The sequence below is a fragment of the Myiozetetes cayanensis genome, unplaced genomic scaffold (genome assembly GCF_022539395.1).
Source record: "Myiozetetes cayanensis isolate MyiCay16 unplaced genomic scaffold, myiCay2020 scf2-11, whole genome shotgun sequence".
Lineage (NCBI taxonomy): Eukaryota > Metazoa > Chordata > Aves > Passeriformes > Tyrannidae > Myiozetetes > Myiozetetes cayanensis.
The window spans coordinates 17,252,149-17,270,819 of record NW_026087411.1 but is presented as its reverse complement, the minus strand read 5'-3'; the positions used below and the strand labels follow the sequence as shown (position 1 = coordinate 17,270,819).

Sequence of the window (18,671 nt, the reverse complement as noted above, 5' to 3'; positions counted from 1 at the left end):
TGATAAGTTATTTGTTTGTCATGTACTTAATGTCATTTCTCAGTATTCAAGCAGCTTTGGGCTTGAACTTGAAGGCCATTATTCTCTCCAGTGTTGACTCAAATGGCCATTTTCTCTGATAAATGTTGTTGGTGTGGAGTTTCTGTTGAGGAATGTGAAACTATAAGCAGAATGATCAGATCCAAAAAAAGCATTGTGACAGCTGGGCAGGTTAGGGAGGCAAAAATAGTGAGTGCCCTCAGCCAGGTCCTCTGCTGTGTGTATTTGTAGCTTATTAGAAAAGTAGAAGAGCACCAGATGGAGACAGAGACATGAACTCAGGTTTTTTGTTTTGTTTTCTAAATGCTGTGTAAATTAAAGATGACCAACTCTTCCTTTACAAAGAGAACATAACCTACCATTGCACAACTTCTGGTTCACGGCCTGTTTTTAACTGTGTTATTTACTACAGGGCCCCTCTGGTGTAGGCTGCTTGCTAGGTGAGCAATCCACTCCCTGAGCAATCCACTTTCCCAGAGGCTCCTGCATTTCAGGTTACTGTAATTTCAGTGTAGGCACCGTTGTTAATCACATAGGGATATAATTTAAACACTTATTTTGAATCCTTCTGCCTGCAAGGACTTGGGTTCTGAAGAACCATCTGTAAGCAAGCAGTCCTCATGTAAATGCTTTTCGTTTGCATATATTGAAGTGCTCAGTTCTAGGGAATGTGTATTCCTGAAAATATTCTTTCACAATAATAATAAAACATACATATAGTTACTTCAAATTTACAAAACCATTTAGCTAATGAAAGCACAGTGAGAAAAGTAATCCATGCACTGGAATATGAGGTTCAGGTAAGTAGTGCAGGCCAGGATAGTGCCTAGTTTGCATCTTCAGCAAATTCCATATAAATTTTGCCACCTAGAAGTCTTCCTATAAATCTTGTTTTGCCGCTGGCTGACTGAAGTCTTTGTGCACACATACGAGTGCACAATGCTGAAGCCATTCTTGTGAGGAGGTTGAGTCTCCTCAAAAAGCCAGGACTTCTTACACAGTGAAAACCTGTGTGATGGAGCAGTGGTGTGGGTGGCTGCTCATGGAGTAGTATCTGATGGCTTGAGGCCAGTCTTGCCAGCACTGATTATCTTAGCAGTGTAAACAGTATCAAGGACTAGCCTTGATTGCTGAGCATTTGGGGATAAATAGGGGTTTGCTGTTAGTCACGCTTTGGAGCAGGAAAAGGAAATTTTTAATTTTAACAAATTTTGTTGAGCGTGACTGCTGTTGAGCATGGCAAGGTATAATGAAGACAGTTTTGTGGGTTTACCTGTCATATACTCGTAGAGTTGAGAGAGAGTTGGACTTTGCCAAGTTTTGTTTTATGAACTGTAATTCCCAGTGCAAAAATAGGCATGTTATCGATGCTAAGGCTAAAGACACATTCTGTCTCGAGCCACAAGAAGTCAGAAGCAGGTATGCTGCTGCAACTGAACCAGGAGCATCTTGCTGTTACTGCATTTCAGAATTAGATTTGAGGAGCTTTGATACAATATAACCAGAATGTTATTATTGAAATAAGATTGAAAAGGCAGTTTCAGTCATAATTTCAGAATCACAGGATGGTTGAGGTTGAAAGAGACCTCTTGAGATCAACTAGTCCAACCCTCCTGCTCAGAGGGTCACTGAGAGGAGATTCCCAAGTGCCATGTCCAGTTGGATTTTTGAGTAGTCCTTTCAAATTAACCATAAATTGGCACTGACTTTGATTAATGAATGGCATTGTACCTCCAGAGCTTTAGCATATTGTGCTGTAATTATGTTACAACTTGTCTTGTTTCATGTAAGAATATTTGTCTCATTTCCTGAGTGTGGTCTCCTTGTTTTTTACAAATTGCATGCAGTTAGTAGCAATTTTTTGTAATTTCCTATGTTGATGTTCAGACTTCTCAAATCAAATACTTGTTTTTCAAATTGATTTTTGTTTCTGAAAAGAAAAAAAAAGGTAGTTAAAAACATTCCTGTTTTGTTTCTCCAATCTTTTGTTTGCAAATCTTTTAAAATCTTTGTGCTTGTGTCTCAAATATTTTTCAGCCAGAGAGACCTTCATAAATAGCTATTTGAAACTATTAAAATTACTCAAAAAAGAAATACGGTACCAGGCTCTCATGTTTTTATGCATGAATTTTTACTTACCCATACTATTCTGTTCAAGATCAATGCATTATTAAATGTTCAAATGTTCAATACTTTATGTGTGCCCAATTTTATATTTGACTCCTTACAAGTTTTTTTTGTCTAATATGAGTACCTCAGCTACAAGACAACCTTGAGGAAAGTTACAAACTTCTATATTCTTGATTTACTGTAAGAGGCCAGTTAATTTGGGGGATTGTTTTTCATTTGTTTTTTAGGAGTTCCAGTGTTTGGTAGTCAGACCAGTCAACTTCAATAAATGTCCACTTTTTTATTTGAACTTCTACCAGTTTCAGAATGCACTTGGTGTCAGACTTTGTTACATCCATGATGGTTTGCTATAAGGAATTGTCTTTCTGATAATCTTTATTCTTATTTCATTGGTTTAAAATTACATCTGTAAATCAGCCTTGCAAGGTACTAAATTTACAATGGTTGTAAAATGACACAATGTGTTCCTGGTTTTAGTCTGTAAAACTGTCAAGGCAATCAAAGTAATCCTTAGCCATCACAGGTGACTTTGCCCTGACATCTCTTTAAGATACTGCATGAGGGGCCTAACCTGGATATGAGGGTTTTCTGCATAGATATCTGGTTCTGTCGCTTGATTAGCATTTTAGATGAGGACCGTAACTACAGGGAATATATATCTGCCAAGCACTTTCCAAAAGAATTTCCCAAATCCCCCCTTTCACTTATTTTTGTAAAAGAAGGAAAAAAAATGGATATAAGCCGCTTTTAAAAATAATTATTCTTGGTCTAGAACTGTTACTGAGTTTGAGAAATCCATTACTTGAAAACAAATACATATGCACAAAGCCCACAGGGAGACATTTTTCTAAGGTAAATTAATTCTGGGACATTATAATGTGCTGTGCTGGGGCATATATTTATAAGCCAGTAACTACAGTCAATTCAAGTGTTCAGGAATGAATATGAGTGCCTGAACAAACTCAAGATGTATATATGTTGGCTGATGTACTCATTCCCTGTTGTTTGTTGTTATTTCCTTTATTAGCATTTGAAATTCATAGAGAACATTGGATACCGTAAGGTAAATACTGCGTTGTGTCCAGAATACTTGTCGGAGTGGCAGAAATTAAAGACTGTAGGGAAAAGGACTGGGAGAGGACTTGGAGAGGTCAGCTAATACTTTTCTTCTGCTGCAAGGCAAGATCAAACTGTAGCTAAACCAGTCTTGACAGATGTTTGTCTTAACTGGTTTGAAAAAAAAAAAGTGATGGAAACGGTGAAGTTTCCTGAAGCAATTTGTTCCAGTGTCCTACTGTCATTATTATGAAAGTGTTTTCTAATGTCTCATCTGAGTATCTTCCATTGGTATTTAAATTCGTTACTGACTGTGTTACCCGCACTCAATGTGGATGGGGATTTACCTTAGTCTTTTTTTTACATTATATCCTTCAAGTCTATGTTGCAAATTCTTTGTAATAACGGAGGACTGTAGTTACCTTATTTTTAATGAAAATAGAAATAATTTCTCTCATTCTGGACTAGGGATTAAAAGAAAGGTATGCTTTGGCAGAACGTGCAATCTGAAGCTAAGTAGGTTTGGATTCAATACCTGATTTGGTATGTGGTGTCGCACATGTCCTGCATCTAGTACATGGAACCTTGAATTTTTTATTGATTTGGTTTTGTGATAGTACTAAGATAAAAATTTGGTTAGGATGTATAACAGTATAAATATAAAATTGTCCACATTAATAAATAATGACTATATCATATGTAAAACCTTTATTGTCTTGGTTTGATTGACATTTCTTAGTAATTGATGAGAGTCTGTCCACCAAATGTAATGAGATTTAGACAAATCTCCTGCTGCTGAGAGTAAGAGATTCTTTTAATAGAGGTGAATTACTGGGTGTACTGGAACAACACATGCATAGTGATTTATTATCAAGAGTTAAAGGGAAGAAAAGGGAGTTTTACAGTATGAAAATACTGTTTAAGAAAAATAATTATAAAGTAAGGTTGTTTATAGCATTTATTTTTCCATGTAGTTGCTTTGCTTATTCAGAATTAAATTCTAAAGTATTCAATCTTTGGCTGTTGCTATTGCCTTCAAGGCTACATGCAAGACTACTACATCTTTTTCAGTTGTGGAGCTTTAGTTTGTCAGCTTTATATGAAGCAGGTTTTGTTTAGTATACAAACATGCTGCAACTGTTCGGGTGCTATGTAAATAATAAGGCTGTGATCAAAGTTATTTAAATCATTTTGGTTTCAATCGAAATATGCACTTTTTGGATTTCATCCAAAAGTGGAGGAGTGTCTGTTTAGGAGGAGGCGCAGTAGAGTCTTGATAAGAGACACGGTTAATGAGGTACAACATATTCCAGTTTTCTCATGCTGCTATCTTGTGCAGCCTATCTTATTGGGATTACTAAAGAATAACTGCCGACTGTCCAAATCTAATTTGGCTCAGTGCACATTGGTCTTTCTGCCAGATGGAGAGTATTTCTAGTTTTGCTCATTAGAATTCAGATAAACCCGAGTTGGCAGAATATGGCAACGTTGACTTTGATATTAGCCAGTCCACTGTAATGGAAAATAGAAATAACCTGCTGGACATCAATGTCTGTATGTTTGACTGTGAATGAAAAAAAAAGCATCATTTGATGGGCATTCTTGATGGAAGTTCATCAGTTGTCACTCTGGGTATCTGAAACAGGCTGTCACTAGGGCATCACTGATTACCTTAATAAAAACTTCACAGGCACCAGATTTTCTCATTTCATTGGAGTGCTGCCAGAACCAAATGTCTTAGTTTTTTATCACGGATGTAGCGTTTCTGTGTGAGAAAAAAAGAGGAGTGTGGAAGAAAAGTCTGCCTGAAACAACAGAAGGGAGTGAAATAAAGAGTTTGCCAAACTCCTGTCCTGACTTAGGATAATCCTGTGTTCTGAAGGAATTTTGGATAAAAAGTCCAGGCATTCTCACAGTAAGGTCCTGGTTATGTTTTTTTTTAGAGTAGGTAATTTGGCAAAGGGCAACATTTCTTCTTGTAAGAGTGAATAATTATAGTCATTGATGTCTGCCTTTAACCTTTGGATTTATACTTTTGGGGAATGCTGTTGCATTTACAGTGAGAAAATAATGTGCTGTGAGATCTTCAATTAGTAATAAGTTGTCTGGATCAGTTTCTCTCTAGCAGCAGTTACACCTGAAACTAATTTATTTTTTTCAAATGGTGGTGCTTGAATTTGCATTGGTAGCATTAAAAAATAATGTTCATGTGAAGATTTCATGTTAATGTAAGCTGTTCAGTTTGCTCTTTACTATTCAGGGATAGCATGTCTTGGGGCATGTATAAGAAAATTAATTTTCATGCTCTTCTAATATTGACATTAGAAATAAAAATTTGTTCTCCAAATGATCCCTTTCTTATCTCATGGGCTAAAATAAACTGGTAGCTCATCTATCAGATTGCTCCTTTGATTTCAGACAGGTCCATTTCTTTCTTCAGACTCAGCTGACATTGCAGTTGTTGAATTTAGAATGGCATAAGTCCCTTTATTGTAATTTTTGCTGTGTTTTTTAAAGAGCTCAGCTGTGTACACAAGGACAGTCCCTCAGCATCTGAAATGTTTACTCCAAAGACATGTTGGGTAGTTTGAGAGGTGCCCCCTTGCACCTTCTGGCCACCCTTTGTTGGTCTTCAGAGGACTCACTTTTTCTTCCATTTCTGTCTGATCATTTGTGTTTTGAAAAAAAAAACAAACCAGCACCAAAAAAACCACAAAAAAACCCAAAAAACAAAACAAACAAACAAAAACCAAGCCAAAACAAAAAAAAACCAAGAACAAACCAACAATACAGGTGAATAGCTAAAGTGAGCAAATTCTGCATCATAACTGTATGGTTACCAAGAAGAGGGATCCCTTTAGTGCCAGTAGGGTTTTTATCACATAAACTTAGAAACTGGGTGCCTGTGGGTTGATCCGTTGGCACAGGCTTGTGTAGTGTCTGACAGAACTGCTGCTCCATCACTCTGTTACAGTTGTCCCTCTATTTTTGATGCACCTTCCCTTCTGTTTGTCTGGTCCCCCCTCCATCAGGCTGCCCTTGAAACAACTTACGATTCCTCTAGAATTGGCTGCTGCCTGTTCTGTAGGCCTGAGGATCTTCACGTGGTCTTGTGAATAACAGAATAACATTGATCCAGTGATTCAAAGAATGACACAGGTGAACCTCAGGAACCCATATGCTTTGAAACCATAAGATGATCAGATAATTCAAGTTGTAAGGAACTTAAAGGAATTTTCTAGTCCAAAATTTCAATGTGCAAAACCTCACCATTCTGTAAGTTCCATTTAGTTTCAGAAATTAATCCAGGGGAAAAAAAAAATACATTCACATGTATTAAAAATTCTTCTTTAGTTTATTTTACAGCTGGAATGTGCTATGGATTTAGCATGTCTCAGAGGGAATACTTTTTCTTGGGTCTTACTGAACAAATGAAATTCTACTCTGGCTCATTAACAGAGAAATCAAAATAAATGGCAATAATCCAGGTATCTGCCATAGTCCTATTTCAGAGTGTTGTTTATATTAACACAGTTAGTATGTAAAATGCTTGGGTTTTAATTACAGCTTAAGAAAGTAAACGGTTTTAAAGAGAAGTGAGTGAAGTCATCTGGGTAAACATGCCAATCTGAAGTACAGGCTCCCCAAATTAAACTAAGAAGCATTATGAGAAAGGAATCATTAAAGATTTTTCTCTTTTTTCATTAAGCTTTCACGCTCATTTTCTGTGCAAGTGAAGTATTCGGTATTTTACACTGTTCTTTCCTGTTGCATTCTCCAGGAGAACAGCAGCAAAGCAGTTGTGCAGTGCTGATTCTCTCATAAAGTCAAGGCCAACAGAGCTCAGAAAAGTAGAAGTCACTCCTGTACACTGTGTTGGAGTCATAGTTTAAATGGACATATGTGTTTTTAAAAAAGTTTATTTGATTCAAACTTCTAGTTCCTTTGGCTCTGGTGAATTACTCATTCAGGAAAAAAAAACAACAAGGCAGAACATCAGTCTTTGCTCAGTTCACTTCCTCAGGTGGCAGTGCTACAAAAAGGTTGACATATGGAAGATTTTAATTTCTTTGGATATGCTGACTACCTATGTTCCCCTACTTCACTGTGGAGCACATATGAAGAACTTGATTTGTGCCAGGTCCGCCTCTGTCAACTTGCACCCCTTGCACATTCCACTTCCCACAAAAACTGCTCTCAGAGTAGGGCTGAAGTGTCCGGGACTTGATCGAACTCAGGGTCTCCAGAGGGCACAGTGGTGTCAGAGCAGTTGCCCCAATTCAATACTTATTCTTACTATAAATCTAGTTCATAAAATACCTTTCAAATGCTTATAATTCTTGAAAGTGAATTATTATTTCATCTTTCAAGTGAGCAGACCTTTTCCTTTTATTACAGTGAACTAATTACAGAGTTGTTAGAGTTATTCAGGCTCCACAGCCTTCTAGCCAGATGATGTTAGAAGCTTGACTGAGCACCAGTGTTCTTGTTGAGTGATGTTTAAATGGTTTGCCCACAATCACCGTAGTAACTCTTATCTATGGAGATTCAGCCCAGTGGGCTATTTACTAAGCCATATAACTTTTCATTATTTGCTCATTACTTTTGTGAGATTTTTAGGTACTTGGTCTTGAATTTTCCATTCTTAGTATTTGCCCAAAGCAGTGTCATGTCTTTCCAGGAACAAGATGAGGAAACATGCATTGCTTTTCCTCTGTAGATTTCAAGTTAATAAATTAGTTGTTACAAACCCAGTGGGAAAGTCTTCTGCTCTGGGATATTGAAACACTGTTGAAATTCGGGAGAGAATCCTCCTTGATGTATTTTCATTCCTCTATTCCCCACCTAGGCTGTAATTTTCCCTGCAATGTGTCAGTTATGAGTTCCAAACAACCATATGCAGAGTTTGGTCCCTAAATACTTTTCAGTTTTCTTCTGCTGTAGCTTTGCACTGTTTCAGGGCTGCAAGAATTAAGCAATTTTGGGAAATGCTGGTAAATGGGCACTAGAGACAGTGTGAGGTCTCTCTTTCGCTGATACTTCTCTTCCTTTTGGTGTCAAAGAAGATTGCTATGCAAATTGGACAAAAATTTGAATTCAGGAAAGAGGATAGTAAGGATTAGTGGAATAGGAAATCAGTAGGAATGGGAAGGGAATCTGGGGAAACAGTGAGTGTTGAGAACTGAGATGGGAGGGAAAAAAAAGATTAGTTAAATGTGTACATGTAGAAAAACAAGACTAGGGAATGAAGAAGCTGAGAATGAAAGGAGGATATGAAAGGGGAGGAAATTTGGATTTGATAGGCTGTGGAGGATTGGACATCTCAGCTTTTAAGGTGAGTCTAGGAGGGGTAGAAATAAAGGAGCCACTCTGTACACTGAAGAAACTGGGATAAGCAAGGGAAGGTGGAGTGAATGTGAAAGGGGGAAGACCGTACTCTGGAACAGGAGACAGAAAAGTTCTGATCACTAAAGGAGAGTCATCAAATGTCATTAAAAACAAAAACCTGAAACAAAACTCATCATTCTAAGGCAATTTGACAACAGCAGGCTTAGTAGAGGTGGAGGGTTTAAGAGTTTTTTTCCCATAATCACCACCTTTACACTCTTCGATTATATTGGCAGTAATTACTCCCCTTTATTGTTTTCCTCTGGGGCTCATAATTTTCTTTGCCTTTCCTTATAGCCCACTCTGCTCTGCAGGTGCCAACAATTCTTGTCTTTCAAACTGTCTTTTATTAACACAGTTCAGTTGAATTCAAAACAGTTGTTCATAACCCCTACCTTCTGTTACAAGAGCTGAAAAGAATTCATGTGCATTAAGTTGGTCTCTTTTTTTTTTTCCTTAACTGTAAAAATTGTTCTTACGAAGTTGTTACTGAGCCTTACAAATGTTGCTTTGCAAGAAATCCTTGTTCCTCCGTGTGCACTCAATGTTGTTTTGCACAGTGTTGACAACACAGTGAGATTTTTCATGTTTTCTGCTGTTTTGTGAGAGTGAATGGGAGAGGTTGTGATGATGATTATTAGTGTTATTATTATTTCTCCTGGGAATATATTAAAAGATAGAACATGGATAAATGGAGCCTCAGGGGTGACTCATGTTTTTGTTTAGCTTGAACTAGGTCCAGCTTCTAAGAGGAACTTGATTTTAGGTGCATGTTTTTGCAGTGTTTTAAACTGAAGTTACAATTCCAGCGGTCTCAATAGCATGTGTTTGTTTTTATTTAGAAACATGTTCAAGGAATGTTTTCGGTGGGTGAATACAAAATAAACAAGACTATCTCAATCTAGAGGTTGCAGTTCTTTGGCCTATTCAATGTTAGCAAAAATCAAGTGGAAAAATGTTCTTAAGAGAATGACTTGGTTAATTTTTCTGATTTGCCCTGTAAAAATTCTTCTTTATGCTCAGTTGAGAGATGGGAAAGTATAATTTCTTAAGTAGTGTCTGCTTTTTCCTTTGCAAATGTTTCTGCATATTTTAAAGATGCCTGAAACTTGTTTGTTTTGCTGTCTGCTTGTCTTTGGTTTTCTTTCTAACAACATACGGTCTCCATATTAATTGTCACTGAGTGTGTAACAGTACAACATCTTCACGACGTTGCTTCTATAATGTTATTCAGGGTGTGGTACTAATTCTTTTGCCTTTGTAAATTACCATTAAACATTGTTTATAACGCAGTTTTTATCTGGAGAAAAACCCAAAACAAAACAAAAAACCAAAACCCAAACAACAAAACCTTGCTCTTACATGCAATGTGAACATCTTAACTTGTGAATATTTTGAGATTTGTCTTCAAAGCAATTGTGACATTCATTTATAAGTTGTTAGGGGAATGAAGCAAAGTCAGGACTTCACTTGTTTTTTGTTTATTTTAGGAAATTTGGTTTTGTATCTTACAAATGTTCATTAGGAAGGTATTCATAGTGCTTTATTCCTACAGTCATAACTTACCTTTTGAATATTGTAGCTAAGGATAGAATAAGAATCTAATAATTTCATATTTTTTTAAATATAGCTTAGTGGATATTTCTAATAACTGTACTTTACTGAAAAGAAATTTCAGTGTTTGAAACTAGTATACAAGTTGAATGATGAATGACCCTCTGGTAACTAAGAGAGCATAGATGCTTTCATCCTAGTCAGGTGCCTACTGGGAGCATACACTTCACCTATATTTCAGTATACTTAGATAAAACATGAAGCCAAATAAAGGTCAAATTTTCAAAATAAGGAGTAGTTATTATGTTACCTGGTTTGAAGGATATTACCATCTGTATCATGACCTGAATGAGACAGCTGCAGAGTTCGGCCAAGCAGAGATGCAGTAGCTTGTACAATGACTTTTTTGATTGTTTTAGCAGAAGTATGACAGACCTACTTAGTGAACTGAGATGTACATGGGAGAAGAATGCTGATGAAAGACAGTAAATTTAAAAACGTGTTAATTATTTCAGAGGTTGATTGGCCTATGTTCTATTGTAAAATCTAGAAGTTGTTTTCCAGCTCCAGTGTAAGTGTACATCTTCCACTTGGGAGCACATAACCAAAATTCTTCAGATCATAGAATCATAGAATTAACTGGGTTGGAAGAGACCTCCGAGATCATCAAGTCCAGCCCTTGATCCAACCCCACTGTGATTACTAGATCATGGCACTCAGTGCCACATCCAACCTCATCTTAAAAACCTCCAGGGACGGTGAATCCACCACCTCTCTGGGCAGGCCATTCCAATGCCTGATCACTCTCTCTGTAAAGAACTTCTTTCTAATATCCAACCTAAACCTCCCCTGGCAGAGCTTAAGCCTGTCATGATTTAAAAGTCTTACATACAGAAGTTCAGAGCAAGTAAGATTCCCCTGTCTACCTGTGAGAGATTAGATGAATTTACCTCTCAATTTTAATTTATAAAAACTTATAATTTTTATAAAAATTTACAATTTTTATAAAAATTAACAAGCATTATATTATTTGATTGATCTACAGCCCCTGTCATAAAGTGTCCCTGGTGCAAATTTCACCATATGCTGAGTGACTGTGTTCTGTCTACTGACTCATCGCTGGTTTTGCACGATAAGAGTGTTGCAGAGTTAATGTTTGGACTATGTCTTATGCAATACATTTTTGTACTAATTCTGAAATTGGTTTTAATTGCAGGGATATTAAACCAGACAACATCTTGATGGATATGAATGGACATATTCGATTAGCAGATTTTGGTTCTTGTCTGAAACTGATGGAAGATGGAACGGTAAATTAGAAAGAATGATGCCTTCCTAAATACCTTTTCTTCAGTCCTTTGTTAGCTGCTAAAATGCATGCTAATAAAGGGAAAGGTGCCTTATGTCAAATGAAATGGAACTGTAAATGGTATTGGCATATAACTAATCTTGGTTGAAAATAGGACTGCACGCTGCATGGATTTGCAATATATTAAAAGCTTTTTAGATGCATATAGTCAACTCATGAATAAATAAAGAGAAGCTGTGCTGTCAATACTGAGTAGGTGTTTGGGAACTATAAATCTCGATGTTTTAGGCTCTGAGCTTTAGGATGAGCAGGATGAGGTACTGAAATATGACGATGTTCTACTAGTACATTTAAATTTGCACAGTATATAGTAACTGTGACTAGAATGTAATTCCAGTATGTTAATCATGTCCCAGAGGGTTACAAAGTATTTGAGTTAATAGATGTGGCTATCTAATCTATAATTGCTTACTGGCTGTAAGCCTAAGAATTGACAGTTTTGTACTTTCTCTGTTTTTAAATATTGGAAATAGTTTAGCAAATGTATATTATTGGGATGTCTATTAATGTAGTGCCTCAGATGCTTAAGTATTTTTCTATGAATTTAGAAGCCTTTCTTTGTGTTTAGTTTTTTTTCTTATAACCAGAACACTGGGCTAGATTTATATATACAGGCACAGTGCCACAAACAACAGTGTCTATAACAATGGAAAAGTTGATTTTAGTCCTAAAAAATGTAACTTCTACAGGTCCAATCTTCAGTGGCAGTTGGAACACCAGACTACATCTCTCCAGAAATCTTGCAGGCCATGGAAGATGGAAAAGGGAAGTATGGGCCCGAATGTGACTGGTGGTCCCTGGGCGTTTGCATGTATGAAATGCTTTATGGAGAAACGCCCTTTTATGCTGAGTCCTTGGTGGAGACCTATGGGAAAATAATGAACCACAAAGTTAGTGCACTTTCTGTCTGTCTCTAAGCTAATTTTAAATAAGTAATGGGGTAATTTGAGGACTTTTTTAAAAATAAATTTTTATGTACTAATTATGTTAATGTGCATAAATGTAGAACAAAAAATATGTTTCCATGCAGTAAGTTTATGGTTATGGTTTGCAGATGGCTTTGGTTTGGGATAAAGCAGTTCAAAACTAAAAATCTGGGTTGGGAAACATGGCTGTTAATTCATTCTCTGGAGTAAGTCTTGGCTACGTTGCATCAGTCCTGTTGTGTTACTTTCTTCTGGTGAATGCATTGGTTGGCTTATGCAGAAGATTCCTAAATGTTCTTCCACATGGAGGAAGCTTTAGAATTCAACAGTGTAAGAGAAATTTAAATAAAGAAGAAAAACCAGGAGACAAAAAGAAATATCAGTAGTTTCTATTCCTAGCAGGAGACTTTTCTTTGAAACCTTACTGCATATATTTCAGAACTGGAGCATTTACACATTTCTTTTTCTACATAATGATTTGCACTAAGAAGGGTAATTTTTCCAACTTTTTCTTGGTAATAAACTATTTTCTATTGTTTTGATCTTTAAGGAGAGGTTTCAGTTTCCTGCTCAAGTGACAGATGTCTCTGAAAGTGCAAAGGACCTCATCCGAAGGCTCATTTGTAGCAGAGAGCATCGACTTGGACAAAATGGTATAGAAGACTTTAAGAACCATCCATTTTTTGCTGGGATTGATTGGGACAACATTAGAAACTGTGAGGCACCTTACATCCCAGAAGTCAGCAGCCCTACTGATACATCAAACTTTGATGTGGATGATGATTGCTTAAAAAATTCTGTAAGTATGGAATTAACATTTTGATGAATCAGCTTTTATAGTATACTTTGTAACATAATATGTGTAAATGCATTTTCTTTCAGTGTGTTCACTGTGTTCTGCATAAATAACAATTAAGTGCTTCTTTGAAGAACTGTGGGGGGAATACTTTCATAGTTTGGAGGCTGATCCTCCAAACATACTCATGTAAGGAGAAATTCAGTTTTGTAAATGCATTGCAACTTTACATGTCTTTAATGAACAAGTTCTTAGTGGCCATGCCTTATACAGAATAATATATTTACATGTAGATAGTCTGCAAGAAACAGTATTTCTAGCAGAGCATTGTTAAGACTTATACTAAATTTGCATTTTATAGTAGTGCTGTACTCTTATTTGCTCATATTGCTGTTAGATTCCACTCAGTTTGTTTCCATTCAAATTTTTCCAGCTTTTTTTTTCTACCTTGAGTTTTGGGAAATTTAGGAGAAATATTGTGGCCATTTCTTAAGGAACAAGGAATTGTTTTTACCTTTGCTGAAAAAGCTCTGCAACTACTGGTTTTTAATAGTTCTTATTGTTTCTGTGCTTTTGAAAAGGAGCTTTGACATATCATAAAGGTCTTACCATCAGAGAAATCAGTGTTCTCTCCTTGGAAATATCTTTTGTGTTGTGTATGTGTGTGTTGAAAGATGCAGAAACCTGGTGTTTACATGTGAGGTGAAGCATTTTCACTGGTTTTGCTTTTATTTTCTGAACTGTTTCCTGGGCCTGCAGATAAGAGATAGGCAACATGAATTGATATTGATATGATAGGATGATCATTATTTGCATTCTCTTTCCTCCAATTGCACATTAAAACATGGAAAGCACTTTAACTAAAATACTTTGTGGATGTCAGCCTCTTCTTCTAAGATGTCAGCCTCTAAGAAGCCACAGGACAAGCCTCAAGTTGCACCAGGGGAGGTTTAGATTGGATATTGGGAAAAATTTCTTTTCCAAAAGGGTTGCCCAGGCAAGTGGTGGAGTCAGCTATCCCTGGAGGTATTTAAAAGACATGGACCTGGAAGTGCTGGGTTAATGGTTGGACACAATGATCTTGAAGGTCTTTTCCAACGTAACATATTCTACAATCTGTGATTATATCCTAGAACCCTTTCCTGTAGGCAAATTAAGCAAAACAGTGTAACTGCATAGGATGACTTGCATTTTTTCTTTTTTTTTTTCCTCATTTTTTTCTCACCTGCATTTGATATTACCCATCTCCCTTCACAACTGAAGTATTTTTGTCTTAAAACTTTCTTATACAGTCTTCAGATATCTCTTTGCATATTATTTGCATATTATTTGTCCAGGAACAGCTATGAGGATTGAGTGGCTGGAGTGGATGCTGTATATAGCACGTCTTTGTTTATGAATCTAAAATACCTTTTGGGGGCTGTCCACACATTTTAGTGTTGTCCAGTCCACTGCTCTTCCTTTTGAGAGCCCAGTATCCCAGCTGAGGGACTCAAAATGTGCCTGTGCTGGGGAAATACCTTACCATTGTGAAGAAGCAGGGAACTGCAGGTGAAGAATCTTCCTCTGCTGAGTTACTGAACTCTCAGCCGAGAAAACTGAGTCCAATTCTTAATTTGCATTAGACATTTGGGAGTGAAAAGCAATGCCACTGAACTGTTAGAGATGAATGCCTGTTTCTTGAGCTTCATTTTCAGTTTCCTAATTTGAAACATCTGAAGGTTTTGTTCTGTTTTAATATAAGGATGTTATGTTCTTACCATTTCTTTTCACACCTAGTATCTCAGAACCACTGAAAAAACTTAGCCTAAGGCATTGCATGACTGAGAATATTTTAGATTTTTGCTTTGACTGGTGGGCATTGTATTTCATATTGCTTTCCCTCAAATTCCTTATATATAACTTGGAGGTATTTTCTCCTCCATATTTCATATATATCCTTTGAGGAAGTTTCACATACTTGCATTACTGTTATAGAAGTCAGCACCAGAGATAAGCCCATGAGACTTTTTTTTTTTAATTCTTGGCAAGATTTGAGTTGCATAGAGCAAATCAGGAATGCCCAGTGCTGAAGATAAAAGACAGTGTTGAAAAGCCATGATTTGTATTGTTCTTCCTGAACTTTAAGTGAGACTGTTGTCCCATGGAAAAATTATATACGTAATAATGAAATTCAAAAAATATGTTTAAAGTACGCATAAGCACCAAGGGCTAAACTGCATTGTTCAGGCAGCCTCAGTTGTGCTGGATTTCAGCTTTTAACTGTTTGGATTGGTAACCTTACTGAGAAGGGTGGTAAACTTAAATTCATTTATAATTTTGTCAGCATGCTTATACAGTTAAATTCCCACAAGTAGCAGGAGATACATACCATGATCTCTGTCAAAGAAACGAATTCTTTTACAGAATCTTATGATGTTATCAACAGATACAGTGTTTTAGAAGCAACATAGTTCCTGGTGTGGTAACTGAAAACTGTTATGGGCACTGTTAAAAATCTCAAACAATTATGCATCTGGTATTTTTAAAGTTACCTGTAAAGACAGCTTTGACACTTGAATCTATGAAAGGTGAAAACAAATTATAAAAGAGAAGTAAAATCTTACTTTTTTTAACCACCATCTGTAGTAATTGATATTTTTATTAGGAATTAGTGGAAAGTTAATGCTTTGTAATTTGGTCTTGTCCTTATTTTCCAAAATGCTTAACAGTGTAGACTTAATGTACTTGCACAATCTAGCCATATCACTAGTTTGTTTTTTGTTTTGGGAACCCTCTTATAATGTGAAGATTTTTGTCAGCTAAAAGAGCAAGGTTGTGATGTAATGTAGTTGACGCCAGCACTGGAAAGGTAATTTTGGATTTCATCTGACTAAAGTCTTATTCCTTGTCCTTTCCTGATGGGTTTTGCATTGAAAAATCTACAACTGGTCCCTTTCTTGTTTTTTGTTTGGGTTTAAAAAAAAAAGGTTATGTACTTTTTTTTGCAATTTAGAATCTTTTAATACTTTCAGTGTGAGTAATCATAGGGAATTTCTTTTGATGCTTGTTAAGGCCATCTCTAGTGTAGCAGCATAAACCTTGCATCTTAGGGTTAAACAGGAAGCTTTTAACAGAATATTTAAAAATATTAAAACTTTATAATGGTTCAAGTAAAATAATGACAGGGTTATTTTAGCCTGAGGAGAAATTCAAAGATTTGTCTTGGTTTGTAGTTCTTTGGCAGGAAAAGGAGCAACAAATGAAGAAATGGTCAAAGCACTAATTAGACTAGAATACCCCGTTGTACTGAGTCTTTCTAGTAAATGCCTGACTGTTGTTCTCTCCAAACAGAGACAGCCCACTCAGAACTAGTGTTGGTAATTCCACAGGCAGGAAGCTGTGTTGACTGAATAGCAGAGAGGAGTATAGGAGGGAATAAAATGTGTTACTCCTTGTACTAAGAGCTTCTTGGGAAAAAAGAAAGAATAAATTGGTATTTAATATATGTAATCTGCTTTCCTCCAACAATAACCTATTTAATTAGAAAAGCATTTTGATGCCAGCCTTGTCTATTTAATATCTTAAATGCTATTAGAAATATTTTTAGTTGATCATGTTTCATATTTTGACTGTAGATAAGGAAGACAGTGAATATAGTTAATATGATATTACCACTAAGACTTCACTTATGGTTAAACTTGAAAATCTCTTTAAGTCCAGTGGATACTACTTACTCAACTGTCCTGTTATTTTTCTAGGAAACAATGCCTCCACCATCGCACACTGCATTTTCTGGCCATCATTTACCATTTGTGGGTTTCACATATACAAGTAGCTGGTAAGTTAAGAGTTCAGATATTGTCTCTTGGTTAGTTACACAATATCTTGAGTTTCTGTATCTGAAGCCAACTGCAAGGAGACAGCAAAGAATGTGGTTTATTGAGGAAATTACTAGGCCATGATCTACGTTGCTGTCTGTCCAGAAGAATGAGCTCTCTGCAGGTAGAATTTACAGGAATGTAAAGGTCAGCACCTCTTTTCAAGGGAATTTTGTTGAGAAAGGTGGTTACCACACAATGTGTGAAGTTAACTGTGTATGACAAACTTAAGACTTGATGTGTGGATGCAGATAAAACTTAGTTTATTATTGTTGATGTGAAAAACAGGTTTATTTCCAGTCTTTTGACACTTTCGTAAGTTTGAACGGAAATTTTAAAAAAATTACTTTTATTGATATTTGGTATTAATGTGGTATTTATTATGTTAATTTCCATTGCTAAATTAACACTAAAAGGGAAGTCTTTGTATGCTTCTTGTTCATTTATGGAAATAAATAAAGAAAGAATGTTTACAACCACTGAAAAATCAGGCCTGTGTTTCTACTGTGAATGTGACTATGTCCTAGAATGTCCTAGACTTCCAAAGAGTTATTTGCATAAGTAGTAGCATGTGTGCATGAGTAGCCACAGCATTTCTGACATGTCCATGCCCTAGTTGTCATGGGATAATTTCGCACCATTTGTTGTGATTGTTGTCTTTAAAGAATTTGGGATACTACATTTACTATTTTGAAATGAACCATTATTGTAATCTTACTGTTTAGGTTATTGCTTTTTTCTGTGTGGCTAACACAGTCTCTCCATAAGGATTATTTTTAGTCAGGAGTTTATTCCCTGTTATGGAACAAAAAATACATTGAGGGCATGAGGCATGCTAGGTAAAAATGAGTTCAGTTTTTAATGAGCACATACTTACAAGGTTTTTTTTGATGATATAATAAAGGGCATAGTAATTAACGAATTTAAAAACCTGTTTACTGGTTGATAGCTTTATAGCATTATTTTAAACACAGCCTGTTGTAAAGTCCAGTACTATTTGTTTTTTTTCCCCAGTGTGCTTTCGGACCGCAGCTGTCTAAGACTGACAGCTGGACCACCCTCCATGGATCTTGATGCCAGCATTCAAAGAACTTTGGAGGATAGTTTAGCAACAGAAGCTTACGAGAGGAGAATAAGACGTCTAGAGCAGGAAAAGCTTGAACTTAGTAGAAAACTGCAAGGTATAGTCATTAAAAAAAAAAATCCAATTTTTTTCTACTTGCAGCTTTATGTTGCAACGTAAACAGCATGGCTGTTTATACTGTAGCAAAAAATAAGTATACCTCCTGGAATGCTTTCTAGCAGAAAAGAATTGTCATCATTATTTTTGTTGACAAATTAAGCTTCTGTTACTCTTCATGCCTGAAATATGCCATGTATGCAACTTCTTACGACATTCTAACTTTGTTCTCATCGTGCTTTGGTTACTATGGCATTTCATTCTTAAAACTTATAAGAACTTTTTTTGTCCAGCTGACAATCGCTGAAAAATTGTCACTTAATAGTTGGAAGTTATAAATTGTGGAATCCTCAGTGCAGGGTTTTTTTGGCAT

At 36.2% G+C, this 18,671-nt stretch overlaps 1 protein-coding gene across 13 annotated transcripts in view; it reads left to right on the top strand.

Moving 5' to 3' along the window:
* CDC42BPA (CDC42 binding protein kinase alpha) overlaps window positions 1-18,671 on the top strand; it is a 186,279-nt gene that overhangs the window by 95,120 nt on the left and 72,488 nt on the right. For all 13 annotated transcript variants that reach the window (XM_050316010.1, XM_050316009.1, XM_050316008.1 and 10 more), the window contains 5 exons: window positions 11,384-11,477; window positions 12,226-12,426; window positions 13,013-13,261; window positions 16,999-17,078; window positions 18,133-18,299. In XM_050316010.1, coding sequence (XP_050171967.1) covers window positions 11,384-11,477; window positions 12,226-12,426; window positions 13,013-13,261; window positions 16,999-17,078; window positions 18,133-18,299 — 791 coding nt within the window. The remainder of the gene's footprint in view (window positions 1-11,383; window positions 11,478-12,225; window positions 12,427-13,012; window positions 13,262-16,998; window positions 17,079-18,132; window positions 18,300-18,671) is intronic.